The sequence below is a fragment of the Coenobita brevimanus genome, chromosome 108 (genome assembly GCF_032717465.1).
Source record: "Coenobita brevimanus isolate Jiangsu-jjx chromosome 108, ASM3271746v2, whole genome shotgun sequence".
NCBI lineage: Eukaryota > Metazoa > Arthropoda > Malacostraca > Decapoda > Coenobitidae > Coenobita > Coenobita brevimanus.
In genome coordinates this window covers 7,457,562-7,477,864 of record NC_137061.1, presented here as the reverse complement: position 1 = coordinate 7,477,864, position 20,303 = coordinate 7,457,562, and the positions used below count along the sequence as shown (strand labels likewise).

Below are 20,303 nucleotides of genomic sequence, written 5' to 3'. Positions count from 1 at the left end.
TTGAACCCTGACGTGTACCAACAGATTGCTAGTTACACAGATGTGCTATATGAGGGACACAGAGCCATTGCATTGTCTTTTTCTGCTACTAGGCTACTGGAAAACGCTGGAAAAGGACGAACACCTGCGCCAAGTTAAAGTGAAAGAACCACAGGGATAATGAACTGAAGAGTTTTGTTGCCTCTTCATGTACTAAGTTTCCCTTCAGGATGCTTAATTCTTTCCGGACATGCTGGTGGAAGTACTACTACTATTACTACTATTACTGCTACTACAACCCCGAGAACTGACAGCCACCAAGATGACGGTGGGCGAGTCAACCAGTCGCGTAACTACGACATAGTGTTTAAGTCGTGGGAATGATCCAGTTCCGTAAGATGAAAACAAACCCGCTCCAGCCCTACGTCCTCCCCCAACAGAGCTGACAGACCCCGAGATGACGGTGGGTGAGGGACAATCGGCATTCCTGGAGGCGGAGGAGATGGCACCAAGCCCCGGGGACCTGCCACTGAGCGCCCTGCTGGAGTATCCACAGTTCTGGCTGGTGTTCTTTGCCCTTATGATGGAACAGATAGGCGTCAGCACCTGTGTTATGATCTCCGACGCTGTGTGCTTCCAGATATTAGGTAAGATGTTTGGCTTTACGTTGACATCATGTTAATTATGGTGGTCTAGACAGGAAGTTTGGGCTGGTACGGTGCAAAGCTGGTTCAGGTGAGTACTGGGAAAGGAGGACATTTCACTTCACCTGGCTTAGTATGGCTGCACCTGACTTACAACTATAGCGCCACTGGTCAATGGGAGGCACAAGGTTCGTCGTCAAGGGAAGGTAGTGTTGCTATATACCGTTAATCTTGCTATTAGCCAAGAGTTGTTATCATCAGCGTCAATCACCCACACCCTCTTCCTGCTGTAGCGCATTTTCTCTAACCTGTCACAGATCTCTAACCCCTTTTAGTACAGTTGATGGCCAAGTGTAATCAGAAGGAAGGGTTAAATTGTCTTAAGTTTATTTATTTATATTTTTTAAATGAAACCAGACTACTCTCACAAGTTCAATACCAAGTCGTGGCTAAATGAAACTGGACCTTCTAAATGAGGTAGGAATGGGTCTCCTTGGTTACTAGTTGATGTTCCTCGCCCTCAAGCAGTAACAGTACGTGGCAAGATGTTCGTGTTTACTGTGTGTTGCTGATGTCGATACTCTCTTCATTTTAACTAAAAGTACCATCTTTTCTTGGCATAATTTACACTGTGCTAATTATCTATACTTTGTGCACTATAACGTGGCCTAAAGCTGCCGACTCCCCTTCTTGAATGCTGAGCTGTAACTAAAAATTTATACTAGAATCTGGCGCTGGTCACGAAGAAGTGCTGTGGAAAGGGTGGGGAGCAGCATTACTGTCTGATTCAAACACTGACTTGCGGGAAACAGGATGCAAATAAACAAACTTCTCCTCCAAGTTAAGGAGGAGAGTAATTAACATCAATATTGCTTACTATACATTGTTCAGTTTAAGCTGGCGTAAAAATGGCATCTCTTATCTTCAGTGCTGAGGGGTAACAAGAGATTACCGGCTGAAGTAGTGGTAGTCACGAAGAAGTGCTCTGGAAGGGACGTAGAGCCGTAGCACTGTCATATTCTGTTACTGAGCTTCGGGAAATAAGGTACAAAAGGATGAAAATCTCCAAGGAACCATAGCAAGAGCAGCTTTAGCATCAGCATCACCCAACTTAACGTTGCCTTACACTTTCCACCTTAACTTGGCCCAGATTTTCGTCCTTTTACAGCTTCTTTCACGTAGCTTAGTGGTGGAAAAAGACAGACGCACGGCTCTACATCGCTTACATTGCACTTCTTCGTGACTGGCACCGTATTGTGGTGTTAATTTCGTGTTACAACTCAGTATTAAGCCAAGTTAGAGTAAAAGGAGTGTATCTATGTACAGGACTGCTGGGTGAAACTGGTCCTAACCTGCAGTCCACCATTCTCCTTTTGGGGGATATGAAGGGAGCACCGATGATGATGATGATGATGATGATGATGATGATGATGATGATGATGAAGAGGAGGAGGAGGAGGAGGAGGAGGAGGAGGAGGATGGTGATGATGATAATGATGATGATGATAACTGTGATGATGATGATGATGAGGAGAAGAAGGAGGAAGATGATGATGATGATGATGATGATGATGACGATGATGATGATGATGATGATGATGATGACGATGATGATGACGATGATGATGATGATGGTGATGATGATGGTGATGATGACGACAACTCTGATGATGGGAAAGAGGAGGAGGAAAATGACGATGATGATGATGATGATGATGATGATGATGATGACGATGATGGTGATGATGATGATAATGATGATGATGATGATGACGATAATGACTATATTGTCCAGGCGGTGCGCGTCACAAATACGGTCAGCAGCGTCTGTGGGGTACGCTGGGCATGGGCGTGATGGGCGTGGTGTCGGGGGCACTGGTGGACGTGGCATCGGTGGGCGAGGCGAGGAAGAACTACCTGCCTGCCGTGGTGCTGTGCCTGGTGTTCATGACCCTCGACCTGCTGGTGGTGGCACGCATGAACATCCCGTGCAAGCACGACGCGAAGCTCAATATCGGAGACGTGGGCAACGCTGTCAGGCACCCGGAGGTTCTGCTGTTTCTGGTGAGTTCAAGAAAACAAAACAAAAAGGCCAACCAGATCAAAAAGACAAACCAAAACAAACTGACAAAACCGAGCAACCAGGTAATAAAAATTATCGGCTTCCCCTGGCGCTTCTATGGTGAGTTTATTCTAACCTGGCAAAGATCCCTAACCTTTTGAGCTCAATCAATGGTCAGGTGTGGTCAAACTGGAGGGTCCATCTGATCAGCAACCAAGGAGACTCAGTCTCACAACTAAAGTTCATCAACTTCCATGCCACCACGAGTCAGTACCAAGTTGTGGCATTGCTCAGTTCCATCATGTGAAAACCAGCATGTTGTATACCAGCATCCGTTTTTGTTGAATACTGGCAGGCACCCACAGCCTCTGCTCTTTATGGAGAGTTGTAATATATATATATATATATATATATATATATATATATATATATATATATATATATATATATATATATATATATATATATATATATATATATATATATATATATATATATAACACACGCTACCGGTTTACTTTAGCCCTCGTATAGCCAGTTTACTCTAACTTAACAAAAATCCCAAACCCATTTCAGTTCGGTTGGTGGTCAGGCGTTGTTAAACTGTAGTTTTCACAAGTAAACAAGAAGATTCATTCCCGCCCCACAGCTAATATTACCTCATCAAATTTTATGTAACCATGACATACCAGTGGAAATGGCTCAGTTCCTTCAGGTGAACACTGACTACAGTAACATGGCATATTACATAACTCTCTGCTTCACCAAACTGTTCGATTTGGGGAAGACCTGTCCATCACCGCCGCGGTGGCTGAGTAGCTGGCATCGCTGACTACACCAGGGTTCCAGTCCTTGTGCCTGGCGTCACTTGACTCAAGTACTCGTCCACCCTGTGGGTTGGCAGGTAAAACGAGTACCAAGGGTAACACGGGGGGGGGGGAAGGAGAACTTGGGTGATGCAGTGGCCTTGTATCCCAGGCTGGTGGATGAAAAACGACACAGGCTCAAAGGCCTAAGTTACGGAGATGAGCACCGCGGCTAAGCGCTTCATGGCGTATACCCCCGCCTGTATCGTTTACCTCTATTTCTGAAATATATATGAAGCTTAGTAAAGTAATCTGGAGGTGAGAAGAATGGACTACTAAGTTCATGGTTGTGAAGATACTGAAGGTAGTCTGGAAAAAATGAGAGTGAGTAGCAGGAGCCAAAGTGAGCGTCATGTATACAGGTAATGGTGGCAACTCGCTCCAAAAAGTATCTGACAAATGCCCGACTTCTGACACAGTGGGCGACGCGTTTGGAAATGATCTCCAGTAATGTCTCATGAATGTATAGGAATGTTGTTTGTATCATTACAAACTTTATATAACGTCTGATACACAAAATGCAGAAATATTTACCTTGGGGGGAAAAACGAGGAATGCAAACACGTTCAAAACACCAGTGATCAGCTGTTTTCAGACACTTTTTGGAATTCAGCCGCAGCAGTCCATGTCCAACTGTTACAGATTTTTGATGAATGGAGGACACCTGTAAGCTAGTGTGTGAAGTTCTTTTTTTCTTTCCTTTGTTCATCTGCTGCTAAAAAGGAAGAAGACGAAGAAGAAGAAGAAGAAGAAGAAGGAGGAGGGAGGAGGAGGAGGAGGAGGAGGAGGAGGAGGAAAGAGAGAGAGAGAGAGAGAGAGAGAGAGAGAGAGAGAGAGAGAGAGAGAGAGAGAGAGTCCACACGGCAGAGTATTGGTGTTCAGACTAACGATGCTCACCTCTCTAGTTACAAAGGAATACACTGTGCTGGAAAAAACTATCTGTAGGTGGCAAAAATAGACTGTAACGAGTGAGGCACGGGAGTCTGAGTGTTCCCAGGTGTACGAGTAACGGTGTACATGATGGAGGTACCCTACAGGACAGTGTGGGTGTTCAAATTGATGACAGTGAGGATATGACAGGTTTATATCACCTTTATAATTCCTAAAACCTACTTTAAGCTAAATATAACCATCTGCAAGCGAGTCCTATGAGCCTGAGAGTGTTAATATTTGCACAGGTGACGGTGTACGTGATGGGGTCGACGCTAGGGACAGTGTGGGTGTTCAGACTGATGATGGTGGAAGATGTGGCGCTGGACTGGGACCCAAACTTCCCCACACTCAAGCTGCTGCAGGGACTCGACCTCGGCCTGGAGACGTTCGGTGGAGAGCTGCCATTTTTCTTCTTGTCAGGTGAGGGAGGTGGATTGGAGGCGTCCGTAACAGTAATAGGACTAGAAATAGTACCAGTAACCTCTGGATTAGTAACAGTAACAATAACATTGATATAAAACACTGAGGGATGGGTTAGCATTCTTCTTATTCGGTGCTGGTAATGGGAGGAAATGCACAAGCTACGCCTAACGTATAGCAACAGTGATCAAGTTGGGCAAAGCACTGTCTTGTTTTATGTACACACACTTGAGCTGCCCCTGTTGTTGCAGGAATGATCCTTCACATACTAGGCCACTGGTGGGTCCTGGGTAACTTTCTACTGTCCCAAGAGAATGTTACGGTGAAGTTCGCAAAATAAATCGCTAATGAAGTACTGCGAATCACTTTGTGCAGCATCAGGCATGATCCTACCAAAACTGTGCCACAGAAGGGCTCTATACTGTATATGCTTCTCTGTTATCCCTGGCCGTTCGCTGTTCCCTCCACTATCCGTCTCTAATCTCTGGTACTGTTGAACTGATCAACAGCAGAGGAGACTTCGTAGCACCTGTTTCTCAGCGATTTACTTAGCAGATTACATCTTATGATTGCCTTGTATGCTATGTTGCTTCAGAATTAATATACTTTGCACTGCTGGCATACAAGGTGTGAAAGTGAAAATGCTCTTCATCATCTGCCTTTTATGTTACAACAGTCATAATCCTGCAAGAACTCGTGCAGAAAGGGTTCTAGGCGTTTCTCTGCTGTCCTGAGAATGTTAAAATGTAATATGCAAAATAAATTGCTAATGAAGAGGTCCTACGAGGCATCCAATATATCGCCACCCACAAACGAGACTAAATAATGTACTTTACGTCCAATTACAGGCATGATCCTACAAAAACTGGGTCACAGAATGGTGCTCGGCATATCATTGCTCTCGCTGGCCCTCCGCTGCACCCTCTACTACGCCGTGTCCAACCCCTGGTACTTCCTGGCCATCGAACTCCTCAACGGCCTCTCCTACGGCCTCTTTCACGCCGCCATGGCCTCCTACGCCAGCCTTATTGCCCCACCCGGTGCACAGGCCACACTCCAGAGCATCGTCAGGGCGAGCTTCTCCGCCGGTATGTATGTATTCACCGACTCAGGAATATTTACCACCAGCGGGAAGTGTGAAGTTGAAATATAAGGCTGCGTCCACACCAAATGCTTCCTGGTGAGGGCTGGTGTTTAAATATAAGGTCATGTCTACACGAAATGCTTGCTGGTGTGGGCTGGAGTTCTGCATCACTGTAATTCAAAGAAGTTCTTGCCTGCACCCGCCCGCGTCCCATGGGGCCACCGGCGTGGGTTACGGTGATTCAAGACTCCCTCCCACACCAATAATTTTGATGTGGATGCAGCCTTAGGCCAACTTTGTCATTGACTGACCCCTAGCCATGTGTACTCGTTAACAGAAACTGCAATGTGTGGTTTATAAATGAACTCATGATAATACTTTTTTTTCCTTTTAACTTCAGAAGCAGTGCCCCCTAAAAAAAAAAAAAAAAAAAAAAAAACTCGAGAGCGATACATACCCTGGAGAAAGAACTGACAAAATCAGCCATCAACATTCTAAGGCGCTTACAACTTGCCCTCAACTGCATAAGACCGTCTTATTATGGCTGGAATGAAATGTAACAGTTGCTCTGAGATGATGATAAGTGTTAACAACAAATAGCAGTGGTTGTAACAACATAAGTTTTAACAATTACAAAAGTACTGGATATGTGTAGGACCAAGGCAAGGACTGTAACGTGGGACCTCGCTAAAGTCTACGGAGGTGAAGCACCTGGCATCCAAAACACCTTTGTGAACGATAGACGGACGAGGACGATCCTAGATCGAGATGCTCCCGCATCTAATTATTAGGTAGTGATTGGAAGCCAACACACAATCAGCTCTCGAACAAACACACATTGAAAACTAGGATAAGTCCTTCATAAGTACATGCACTTGACACCAGTGCCAGAAAAAAAAAATATTTGTTTGCTCATACACACACACGTGTGTGTGTGTGTGTGTGTGTGTGTGTAAGGTTAATATATATACAATCGTGTGTTGTGGACGTAACCCAACGTTATTATTCTGTCCTCCATATATATATATATATATATATATATATATATATATATATATATATATATATATATATATATATGAATGTATGTATATATGGTGAACAGTATAATTTTACTTTTTTTGAATGTACGGCTCTGGACATGGACGTCACAGCCCGTTTCTAAGGCACAATAATTCTTCTACGTATCACACACCTTCACATATCGCGACTTCGGCGCTAACACCTACCGTCCATACTGAATACCTGCAAGGGTTGTTTCATACAGGACTGGTGTATTGGTATTAGCGGAGGTATTTTTACATGTCGGTAGGTCTTCTGGTAAATTAGTAAAATCTGCTTTAATGAAATTCATATCCTAAACTGATCCTTGCCTTAACCGGGACTCAAACATGGGACCATTAGGACTGCAGTGATCACGTGTGCCATTCCTCACACTCGTAATGTCACTGACATGCCTGACTGAACACCCTTCAGGTGTGTATTTTGAGCCTAAATTATCACCACACTACGTCACACCCACCACAGGCTACTCAGATATTATATTTCCCACAGTTCTACAGCTGGGCAGGCGCACATCCCCTCACCAACCCTCACCCTCTTACATACTACACTTCATTCACCTTAATTTAGTGTGATAATCGTCCTTTTACACCTTGCTTCCCGAACCTCAGTGTCAGAATGGGACAATGCTAAACATAATATCCATGACATTTCTTCATGACTGGCATCATACCGTCGTGTTAATCTCTTCTTACAGCACAGCATTGACCACTGAAGCATTGCAAATTCCATGCAAGCACGACTTACCTTTCATGTGGGAGTGGATCAGTTTTGTCTTATGAAAACAAATCGTCAATAGTAACCAAGGAGATTCATGCCTGTGCCATAACTAAGGATTATCGAATTTCACCCAAGACTTTGCCTTCAAGTTATAGGAGTGGCCCTGTTCCTGCAGACGAAAACAAACCAAATATAAACCACACTGACTATGGTCCATTCATTTTAACGACAACTTTTACTCTACCTTGGCCTGAAATTGCCGTCTTTCTGTCTTGAACGCTGCGCTGTAACAATATTCTATCTGCCTATCTATCTATAGCCAGACGCCACAATCCCGCAAGGGGTAGCCATTGGACTCTGAGTTAGTTGTTTTACGGGGAGGGACATTAACCCCCTGTCAACCTGCTTGTTAATACATAGGGAACGCGAATTTATTGGTTATATAGTTACCACCCAGCGTTATAAATGGTTTCCTGGCTCACAGGAAATCATTAGTCTGCCACTCAATGTAAAGGCATCTGAAAAGGAAAGAAGAGTAATAAAAAATGACAGGAAAGATGAGAAAAATAAAATATTAACACTTGCTAGCCATGAAGAAGTGCTTTGGAAAGTCTGTACAGCCATAGCATTGTCTTTCTGTCACTAAGCTACGTGAAAAATATGGAAAAGGACGAAAATCTAGGTCAAGTTAAGGTGAAAAGCGCATAGGCAGAGATTCTCGTCCTTCTGCTGCCTGTTTCTCATAGCACACTGGCAGAATACGACAACATGCCTCTACATCCTTTCGGTAGCACTTCTTTTGTTCCAGTCCTATCTGTATCTATAGCCAGACGCCATAATCCACTAAGGCGTGTCCATTTGTCTTTGAGTTAGTTGTTTTACGGGGAAAGGGCACTAACCCTCCGCCAACCCACATGCTGACACGTAGGGAACACATATGTGGGTTATATGGTTACCACCCAGCGTTGTAAATGGTTTCCTGGCTTACAGGAAACATGCTAATCTCATTTACAGCTCAGGATTCAAGATGGAAAGAGCAATTTTATACCATGCCTACTACTACAAATACTGCTGCTGCTAGTAATAGTAGTGGTGGTAGTAGTAGTAGTAGTGGTAGAAGTAGTTGTAGTGGTAGTAGTACTGTAGTAGTAGTAGTAGTCAATCGATCTATCTATCTATTGCCAGACGCCTCAATCCCGTTCGGGGTGGCCACAAACAAATCGCCTCCACGTCGCTCTGTCCCCCGCCATTTCACTGCCCCGCTCCCAACTCACACACCCCTCTCTCATATACTTCTCCACCCCATCCCTCTATCTCATCCTCGGCCTCCCCCTCCCTCTCCCCCCGTCCACCTCACTCACATACACTCTCTTCGTCAGTCTTTCACCCTCCATCCTCTCCACATGGCCAAACCACCTCAGTGTGTTCCTCATAACGCTTCCTATCACATCCACATCCACACCACAACGTTCCTTTATATTCTCATTTGTCAGCCTGTCTCTCCATGTGACTCCACAAGCTCCTATTAAATATCTCATTTCCACTGCTCTCACTCTTGACTTGTGTCCTTCCAGCAACGTCCAAGCTTCACTTCCATACGTTAGAGTTGGTATCACAATACTGTCATGTACGAATAGTAACTTTTTCACTTCCATGCTCACTTCCCTGTTTCTTATCATTGCTTTCAAGGAACCAGCAACCTTTCTTCCCTGCTGTACCCTTTCAAGCACTTCACCCTCCAAACCTCCATCCTTACTCATGGGGGAGGCGGTGGCTCAATCGGTAGAGAGGTGGCCTGCAGTCCTTACGGACCCAGGTTCGAATCCCGGCTGGGGCAGGGAACAGTTTAAGGATTTGAATTTCATTAAATCAGGCTTTACTGATCTACCAGAAGACCCGCCGACATGTCATAAAAAAATACCCCCGCTAATACCAATACACCAGTCCTGTATGAGACAGCCCTAGCATGTATTCAATATGGACGGTGGGTGTTAGCGCCGAAGTGGTGACATGTAGAGGTGTATGGTATGTAGGAGGACTGCTGGGCCTTGATAGCAGGCTGTGAAGCCTATGCCCAGAGTCGGACACATAAAAAAAAAAAAAAAAAACACTACCCAAGTACTTAAACATACTCACATTTTCCAATTCCTCAACATCCAACCTCGCTGTACATTCACTGACTTCACCTCTCTCAAAGACCATCACTTTACTCTTCCCTACATACACCTTTAGATTCCGTTTCTTACACACTCTCCCAAACTCATCCACCAAGCCTTGTAGCTCCCCTTCGTCTTCACTCAACAACACAGTATCATCTGCAAACAACAGTACAGGGAGTTTCCAAACACTATCCTCTCTCACCAGGGCCACTCCATCATCCACTACCCTAGGCTACCTTGTACCTCTTTTATTACCCCATCCATGTACAGATTGAACAACCATGGAGACATGACACATCCCTGTTTCAATCCAACCTCCAAAGAGAAAAATTCACTCAGTTCACCATCCACAAGCACTGCAGCCTTAGCACCATCATACATACTCTTCACAGCATTCAACAACTTCCCATCTACTCCATATATTCTTAATACTTTCCACAATCCTTGTCTACCCACCCTGTCATATGCTTTCTCCAGTTCCATGAAAGCCGCATACAACTTCTTTCCCTTCTCTAGAAACTTTTCCACAAAAGATCTAAGAATGAATATCTGATCTACACAACCTCTTCCTTTCCTAAAGCCCCCCTGTTCTTCTCCAACTAATTCCTCTGTTGTTTCTCTAACTCTGTCAATAAGTATCCTACCATACACTTTTCCTATTATACTAAGAAGACAAATGCCCCTATGATTACCACACACTTCTTTTTCCTCTTTTCCTTTGTACAAGGGAATAATTATACCTGACTTCCAATCCTCCGGGACTCTACCTTCCTCCCAGGCCAATCTGCACATTTTCCACATCCATTCTTCTACTATCTCTCCCCCATGCTTCAGCATTTCACCACACACTCCATCAATTCCTGGGGCTTTCCCCAATTTAACTTTCTTCATTGCTTCCACAACTTCTATCCTACTGATTTCTTCCTGTCTTCTCACCTCCCTCCTCCTCCCAGCCATTCCCCAGCCACTTATACTCGCATTACTTCCATCCTCTATGTTCAACAATTCCTTAAAGTGTTCTCTCCATCTGCTCACTTTTTCTCCCTTCTCCACTAGTAATCTACCATTTTTATCTTTCACTCCCCTGCTAACTTCACTTCCACCCTGTCTTACTCTTTTCACCTCGTCTTAATAATAATAATAATAATAATAATAATAATAATAATCTGTCTATCTATCTATCTATTGCCAGATGCCTCAATCCCGTAAGGGGTGGCCACAAACAAATCGCCTCCATGTCGCCTTGTCCCTCACCATTTCATTGCTCTGCTCCCAGCCCACACCCCCCTCTCTCATATACCTCTCCACTCCATCCCTCCATCTTATCTTTGGCCTCCCCCCTCCCTCTCCCCTTCTCCACCTCACTCACATACACTCTCCTCGTCAGTCTCTCACTCTCCATCCTCTCCACATGGCCAAATCACCTTAATTACGTGTTTTTCCTAACGCTCCTATCACATCCACATCCACACTACAACGCTACTTCTGTTCTTACAAGGCAACATCTCCGGATAATTTTTATTCACCTTGAGATGGATTTTTTGAACTGTAGAGATGGTATCGATGTCAATGTCAGAAAGCATTAGAAATACTCTGAGATGATGTGGCTACGAGGAGAATGCCAGACTGACAAGGAGAGTATGTGACTGTCTCTGTATAAAAATGTATGTATGTTTTCATGTGCTTATATGGAGAGACAGACAGACGAATGAGGAAGTAAAGGAGTGTTCTGGTGTTTATGAGACTGAATGTTTAGAAAATTCTTGTGATGGCCTGCCCATGTTTAAAGGATAGAGAATGAGAGACTGACTAGGAGTGTGTGTGTGTGTGTGTGTGTGTGTGTGTGTGTGTGTGTTCTTACCTAATTGTATCTTTACAGGAATGAGTCAAGCTCGTACTGTCCCGTGTCTTAAACCATATTTATCATACATATCCTTAAATTAATGAATTGTTTTGGCACACACTATTTCATTCGAGAGTGTGTGTGTGTGTGTGTGTGTGTGTGTGTGTGTGTGTGTGTGTGTGTGTGTGTGTGTGTGTGTGTTCTTACCTAATTGTTCTTACCTAATTGTATCTTTACAGGAATGAGTAAAGCTCGTATTGTCCCGTGTCTTAAACCATATTTATCGTACATATCCTTAAATTTGTGAATTGTTTTGGCACACACTATTTCATTCGGTAGTGCATTCCATTGATCAATTGCTCTGTTTGGGAAACTGAATTTCCTTACGTCTTTATCACCTCTCTTCTTATGCAGTTTTTTGCAGTGTCCTCTTGCTGATGCTTCTCCATATGTTAAGTAATCATTTATGTCTATTTTCTCCTTTCCTGATATGCACTTATATAGCATTATCATGTCACCTCTTTTCCTTCTCTCCTGTAGTGTTGGTAGATTCAGTTTATTTAGTCTTTCTTCGTAGCTTAGGTCCCTTAAGCTTGGTATCCATCTTGTAGCGGCCCTTTGAACTTTTTCAATCTTGTCTATATGCTTTTTGAGATAAGGACTCCAGACTATTGATGCATATTCCAGGGTTGGTCTAATGAATTATGTTATTATCCTTCTTAGCATGTCTTCATTTATGTATGTGAATGCTATTCTCATATTTGCAAGCAGTGTATACATGTTCCGTACCTTCTCGCTGATGTGGTCAGCCGGAGATAGTCTGTTATTGATAATCACACCTAGGTCTTTCTCTCTTTCTGATGTGTATAGTGTTTTATTTCCTAACTTATAATCCCAATCAGGTCTTTTTCCACTTTTACCAAACTTGATTACATGACACTTGTCCACATTGAATTCCATTTGCCATGTACTACTCCATTCATGAAGTTTATTTAATTCTTCTTGTAGCTCCCTACAAGAGTCTGTGTTAGTAATTCTCCTTTGTATTTTTGCATCATCTGCAAACATATTCAGATAGCTCTCATTTCCAGTGTTACTGTTTATATCATTTATGTACACTAGAAACATGATTGGTGCCAGCACCGAACCCTGTGGTACTCCACTAGTCACTTTTTTCCATGATGAGTAGTTTCCTCTTAGTACTGTCCTCATTTCTCTTTTTATGAGAAAGTCTTGCATCCAACAAAACAGTTTGCCTTGAATTTCTCCTTGATGGTACAGCTTCCATAAAAGTCTTTGGTGTGGTACTGTGTCAAAAGCTTTCTTGAAATCTAAATAGATACTGTCCACCCATCCTTCCCTTTCCTGTATTGTGTTTGTTACTCTGTCATAGTAGCTCAACAGATTAGTAACACATGATTTTCCTTTTCTGAAACCAAACTGTCTTTCTGTTATCATACTGTGTTCTTCTAGATGATTTACCCAAGCTTTTCTTATAAGTTTTTCTAATATCTTGCTTACAACACTGGTCAGTAATACTGGTCGGTAGTTGAGAGGATTTTGTCTATTTCCTTTCTTGAACAAGGGGACTATATTTGCTTTTTTTCCAAATATCAGGTAGTTTCCCTTGACTCAAGGATTTCTTGAAAATTAAAAATAATGGTTTGCTTAACTCCTTTGCACATTCTCGTAACACCCAACATGAAATTTCATCAGGACCACTTGCTTTTCCTCTGTCTAATCTACTTAACTCCTCCTGTATTACATTTTCTGCTATTTGTATATCTGGTAGTATGTGTGGACATGCGTGTTCCACATAGTCCCTCTCAAAATTTTTTTCTTCTGTAAAAACTAATTGGAAATTCTTATTTAGTGCTTCACAAATATCTTTCTCTTGTGTATAAGTGATTCCCTCGTCCGTGATGGATTGTATTATATCTTTTACTTTGGTTTTGCTTCTGATATAGCTGTAAAACAGCTTTGGTTGATCACTACTTTTATTTATTATATCCTCCTCAAACTGTTTTTGGGCTTCCCTCCTTATTCTTGTATAGTCGTTTCTTGCCTGTTTGTAATTATTATACGCCCTTTCACTATTGTGTCTTCTGTATCTATTCCACAACAAATCTCTTCTTTCTTTTGATTTTTTACATTCTGTATGGAACCATTTCTGTATTTTCTTATCTGCTTCTTTGTGCTGTGGGATGTACTTCTGGACTCCTATTTCATAAAATTCACAAAATTTTTTATATACAGCATTTAAATCTTGTCCTCTAAGCTCATTTTCCCAATCAACTTCTAAGAAATACTTCTTTAGGTCTTGATAATTTCCCTTTTTATAGTTTAGTCTCTTTTTGTAACTGTCATTGCTGTTTACTATGTCATATGCTATCCTGAAGTTATAATTTAGTACTGCATGATCGCTTTTGCCGAGTGGAGGGTGATATATTAAACTGTCAATGTCATTTTCTTTTTTTTTTCATTCATTCATTGCCAGACGCCATGTATCCCAAACGGGGTGGCCAAAGGCTTAGAGTTAATTGTTTTACAGGGAGGGGCACTAATCCTCCACCAACCCCACTTGACACGTAGGGAGAACGTTATGCCAACAGCATCTGGTGTTCCCAGGCGGTCACCCATCCAAGTACTAACCAGACCCAAGTCATTTTCTTGCCTAGTAAATATTAGATCTAGCACTGAAGGTACATCAAGTCCTCTTTTTCTAGTGGTTTCCCTCACATGTTGCGTTAAGAAAAACTCTTGTACGAGATCCAGGAGCTTTTGGTCCCAACAGCTTTCTTGGCTATTTATATCTAGAGTATTCCAATTTATATTTGTATTGAAGTCCCCAGTTAGTATAATTCTTTCCGATTTCTCTTCCATTTTATGTAGCAAGGATCTTATACTCTGAATTGTACTCTCTGCCAGGTCCTCATATTCGTCTCTTTCCCATGTGTTTGATCTGGGTGGCATATACAAATTGGCTACAATTACTTTACCTTCAGATGTGTCGATCTCTACTGCAATCAGTTCTACTTGTGATGGTATATCTGTTTATTTCCTTGACTTTTAGATTTTTCTTAGTTAATATTATAATTCCTCCTCCTTTTTTTAAATTTCTGTCTCTTCTCCATACAGTATATTGTATTCCTCTAAGTTTAGTATGTCATTGGATATCCTTGGTGTTAATTTTGTCTCAGTTAGGCATATTATTTGTGGTTCATTTTCTCTGACATAATCATTCATCTCTAGTGTATGTGTGTGTGTGTGTGTGTGTGTGTGTGTGAAATCGAGGAGGAGATGGAAGGATGAGGTCCGAGTATATGAGACAGGGGTGTACGAGCAGAAGAAATAAGAGCTAGGTGGCAGAGGACAGAGTAACATGGAGGTGATTTGTTTATGGCTACCCCTTACAGGGTTACAGAATCGATAGCTAGACAGACGGAAAAAGCTGTCTGGCACTACAATAGCTTGAATAAAACAAAGCCAAAGTGTTACAAACCTACTTTGCTTGTTTCAGGGCTGTCGACTGCAGGTGTAGTGGGCGGGGTAATGTACCATCATCTGGGTGGGTCCATGGTGTTCCTGGTGATGGGCACGTTTAACTTTGCCTACCTCATCGTCTACACCGCCATACAACTTCTTATTGCCAGGTTCTGCCCACATAAGAAGGAATCAGGTAAAGCACTTTTGACTCTAACTTCCATCCATTCCATCCATCACTCAATCCTGACAATCATTATTTGGTTCAGCTAGTACTGTAACTGAGGACACTCACCTGACCTCTTAACTTACGCTCTCTGAATGTCATGCAGTCATAACTTAGCAAATAAAACTGCGGGAGTAACCCAGTTCCATCAGGTAAAAACAAACACTATTAACCACCACACCTACCATTTACCTGTGCACATATTGTTTTACTCATGTCAATCATGAAATACCTTAATCTCATAAGGCGTGGACACAAATGAATCCCTTTCATGCTGCCCTGTCCTCTGCCATCTGAATGTCCTCTCTCTAACTCACACCCTGTCATCCCTCCACCTCACCCTCAGTCTCTCCCTCCCTCTGCCCCCTCTACCTCACTCACATACACTCTCCCTGTCAATCTCTCATTCACCATCTTTTCCACATGGCCAAACCATTTCACAGTATTTCTCCCAATGCATTCTAACACGTGTTTTATGATGGTTCTGATTCAAGCAATGTTCATCCATCAGGTTACAAGACCCCACCAAGTTTGACTTCCACTTCGGACACCACTGGCACAGATGAACCCAGCAAGGAACCACTGATGGAGCCAGCATGAACCGTTTTGACAATCAAATCATTGGATGGAAAAAAAAAAAAGTGATAGTAATAAATGACTTGTAAAACGACGTACAGGTATTCTGGTTGACACAGGATACTTTGTGGGAAATATGAACCACTTAAGTAGGAAGTCAAAAAGAACCTTTTAGCTGGATGCATTCAAAACGTTGACTCAAAATACTGACATAACAGTAACTGAGGCAGCAGATAACCTTAACAGGAGCCATAATTTTGTTGGCACCGGAGACTTTGTTGCACTTGTGCTATTTAGTTGGATGCATTCAAATCGCTAAAACGCTGACACAAAAGTAGCTGCATGTTCCTGCTGCCAATCTGACCAGACAAAAAAATTCTCCATTAATCATGTCCCAGGAAGCCATAGATTGCGACTGTTTATGAACGTTCAAATGGCAGCAGGAAAATGTAGCTAGTGATGAAAGTAACAGAAACTTTAGCAAGGTCATAATCTCAGCTTAGAAGACTTTGTAGATGGTCCACTGCGACAAGTGGCATTTATGAACTGTTTAATTAACGGCATTTAAACTGCTGACTCAAAACGTTAAGTTACGAAAGTTGGAGCAGATTCAGGAATACTTTTGAGTGTTTCCCAGATCACTGTCCAAAATAGCGAGTGTTTATTACCTTTTTATTCTCAGGTAAGTGACATTTCGTATACCGGTATATATTTTTCTTTTTACTTTTGAACTGAGAACAAAAAGCTCTGAATATACCTGTGAAATCTATTTGTCAAGCTAGAATGGGTTTTATCATGTTTGTGTGAGAGAAAGTGACATGGCAGCAAGGCAGCAATAATGAAACCAACCTGACACTTTTTGAGGCATTCGGTCTAATGCCATGGGCTTCAGTTTATACTTGCTGCCTTTAGACATTTTATTCAGTTTTGGAGAGAATTTTCAAACTACAACGTTTGGATGTAGCCTTCAATGACCCTACCACAAGATATCTCCCCATAAAGTAGCAACATCAAAGGTAGTGTTGGTGGCAGATGTTACGTGGTATGGAAGAAATGAATGGGGCATTGTACTGATGAAAGAACGGGAGGAGGAGAGTTTGAGACAATGATGATGTAGCCTGGAGGCATTTCTGTATTAACCATCCTGTTTGGGCGTTGCTGGGAGGAAGCAAGGCACTGGAGATGATGATGATGATGGAGCAACAGTGAACCAGAAAATTATATACTTGGACTGAACAAGTAAATTGGGGGCATTCAATTCATTAGATAAAAAATTACAGTTATGAAAGCAACATAAGGAACTGAGAAACATTTAACGCACTGAACCAGGGGATGTCTCTTTTATTTTATTTTTGCTGTCTACATGCTGTTATATTCTGGTACTGAAATATATTTTGAACTGAAGAGGTACGATTTATATTTCATTAACAGCTTCACTCCAAGTTGTCTCCCCAAAGCTGAATAGGAACATCTGTAGGTAACAAGAATGAACCAAGAAAACACACTCCCAGATTGAAAAGGTGAACCCAATGAACCACTCTGAAAAAACTGGATGAGTTAGATCTATCTATCTATCTATTGTCAAACGCCATAATCCCGTAAGGGGTGGCCATTTAACTTTGAGTTATTTGTATTACGGGGAGGGGTACTAACCCTCCACTAACCCACTTGCTGCCACGTAGGGAGCACGTATGGTTTGGTTATATGGTTACCACCCAGCGTTGTAAATGCTTTCTTGGCTTACAGGAAACCATTTGGCTTGTCACTCAATATAAAGTCACCTGTAAAGGAAAGAAAAGCAATAAGAAGTGAGATGAAAGATGGGAGAAATAAGAAGAGAGGAGGGCAGGCACAGAAAAAATGATAAAGGCTAAGGAAGATGTAGGCAGCACTACATCAAGTGAGTGGATGATGGTCGCCACTACTGTACCTACAACTATGAGTTAGATGCAGCATTTATTTACCCCCACAGTGCAAAAGAATCTTCCTACGTTAAATACAATTGTCTGGCGGTAACAAGAATTAACTAAATGTTACATCACTAGATTGATGGGGTTAAGTGGTGTTCTATGAATGGATCAACACATTGACGGTAATGGCAATTGTGAAAAACTTCAAGGACTAGTCTTGTCATATAAGAAACTTTGTAACATCTCTTCCTTAGTGTTTTCTGCATATGTCTTGTATATACAGTATTTGGTGGTCAGAATCAAGGGCCAAGTAAAATGGAGAAACAGAAGAAGGGAAGGACGGGAGGAAGGAGTATATGAAAGGAGAGTGGAAGGTTACAAGAGGATGAGAAAAAGGCAGAATATAAGAGAGAAGTGGAGGAACGATTGGGTAAATATGAATTGGAGCAGATGGGGAACGTGGAAGGTGTGTGCAAGATATTCACAGAAGAAATATGTGCAGCACGTGAGATGGTGTGTGGGGTGAAGAGAAGACGATAGAGGGTGCAAGGAACAGCATGGTGAAATGATGAGGTGAAACAGGCTGTGACACAAAAGAAAAAAGCATTTAATGAATGGATGAGAAATAGGGGCGTGGAAGAAGTTGAGAGGCGGAAGAGAGAGTTACATGTAGAAAGGAAGAGAGCGATGAAAAGATTAGTAAGAGAGAGTAAAAAGAGAGTGGATGAGGAATTTGGACGGAATTTGAGAGTCAAGTGGAGGGAATGTAAGAAAATGTTCTGGAAAGAGGTAAAGAGAGTCAGACAGGGTGGCAATGAAGTTAGTAGGGGAGTGAAAGATAAAAATGGTAGATTACTAGTGGAGAAGGGAGAAAAAGTGAGCAAATGGAGAGAACACTTTAATGAATTGTTGAACATAGAGAATGAAAGTAATGCTAGTATAAGTGGCTGGGAGAAGGAGGGAGGTGAGAAGACAGGAAGAAATCAGTAGGATGGAAGTTGTGGAAGCAATGAAGAAAGTCAAAATGGGGAAAGCCCCAGGAATTGATGGAGTGTGTGGTGAAATGCTGAAGCATGGGTGAGAGATAGTGGTAGAATGGATGTGGAAGATGTGCAGATTGGCCTGGGAGGAAGGTAGAGTCCCGGAGGATTGGAAGTCAGGTATAATTATTCCCTTGTACAAAGGGAAAGGGGAAAAAGAAGTGTGTGGTAATTATAGGGACATGTGTCTGCTTAGTGTAATAGGAAAAGTATTCGGTAGGATACTTATTGGCAGAGTTAGGGAAATAACAGAGGAATTAAACAACAGAGGTTGTGTAGATCAGATATTCATTCTTAGATCTTTAGTGGAAAAGTTTCCAGAGAAGGGAAAGAAGCTGTATGCGGCCTTCATGGATTTGGAGAAAGTATATGACAGGGTGGATCGACAAGGATTGTGGGAAGTATTAAGAATATATGGAGTAGATGGGAAGTTGTTGAATGCTGTGAAGAGTATGTATGAGGGTGCTAAATGCGTGTGGACAGTGAACTGAGTGAGTTTTTCTATTTGACGGTTGGGTTGAAGCAGGGATGTGTCATGTCTCCATGGTGTTCAATCTGTATATGGATGGGGTTATAAAAGAGATACAAGGTAGGGCAGCAGATGTTGGAGTGGCCCTAATGAGAGAGGGCAGTGTTTGGAAACTCCCTGTACTGTTGTTTCCAGATGATACTGTGGGGAGCTGCAAGGCTTGGTGGATGAGTTTGGGAGAGTGTGTAAAAAACGGAATCTAAAGGTGAATATAGGGAAGAGTAAAGTTATGGTCTTTGAGAGAGGTGAAGACAGTGAATGTACAGTGTGGTTGGATGATGAGGAAATGGAAAATGTGAGTATGTTTAAGTACTTGGGTAGTGTGATGAGTAAGGATGGAAGTTTGGAGGGTGAAGTGCTTGAAAGGGTACAACAAGGAAGAAAGGTTGCTGGTTCCTTGAAGGCAGTGATAAGAAACAGGGAAGTGAGCATGGAAGTGAAAAAGTTATTACATGACAGTATTGTGATACTAATTCTAACGTATGGAAGTAAAGCTTGGACGTTGTTGGAAGGACACAAGTCAAGAGTGAGGGCAGTGGAAATGAGTTATTTGAGAGGAGCCTGTGGCGTCACAGGGAGAGACAGACTGACAAATGAGGATGTGAAGGAGTGTTGTGGTGTGGATGTGGATGTGATAGGAAGCGTTAGGAGAAACACACTGAGGTGGTTTGGCCATATGGAGAGGATGGAGAGTGAGAGACTGACGAGGAGAGTGTATGTGAGTGAGGTGGAAGGGGAGAGAGGGAGGGGAAAGTCAAGGATGAGGT

The 20,303-nt window shown here is 42.4% G+C and overlaps 1 protein-coding gene across 1 annotated transcript in view; it reads left to right on the top strand.

Moving 5' to 3' along the window:
* The window catches only part of LOC145416945 (major facilitator superfamily domain-containing protein 6-like), a 46,397-nt gene extending 30,316 nt beyond the window's left edge, over window positions 1-16,081 (top strand). Inside the window, exons 3-8 of the mRNA XM_080285798.1 lie at window positions 420-626; window positions 2,419-2,687; window positions 4,730-4,904; window positions 5,753-5,992; window positions 15,293-15,451; window positions 15,993-16,081. Of these exons, the coding sequence (XP_080141924.1) occupies window positions 420-626; window positions 2,419-2,687; window positions 4,730-4,904; window positions 5,753-5,992; window positions 15,293-15,451; window positions 15,993-16,081 (1,139 nt within the window). The remainder of the gene's footprint in view (window positions 1-419; window positions 627-2,418; window positions 2,688-4,729; window positions 4,905-5,752; window positions 5,993-15,292; window positions 15,452-15,992) is intronic.
* The last annotated feature ends 4,222 nt before the right edge of the window (window positions 16,082-20,303 follow it).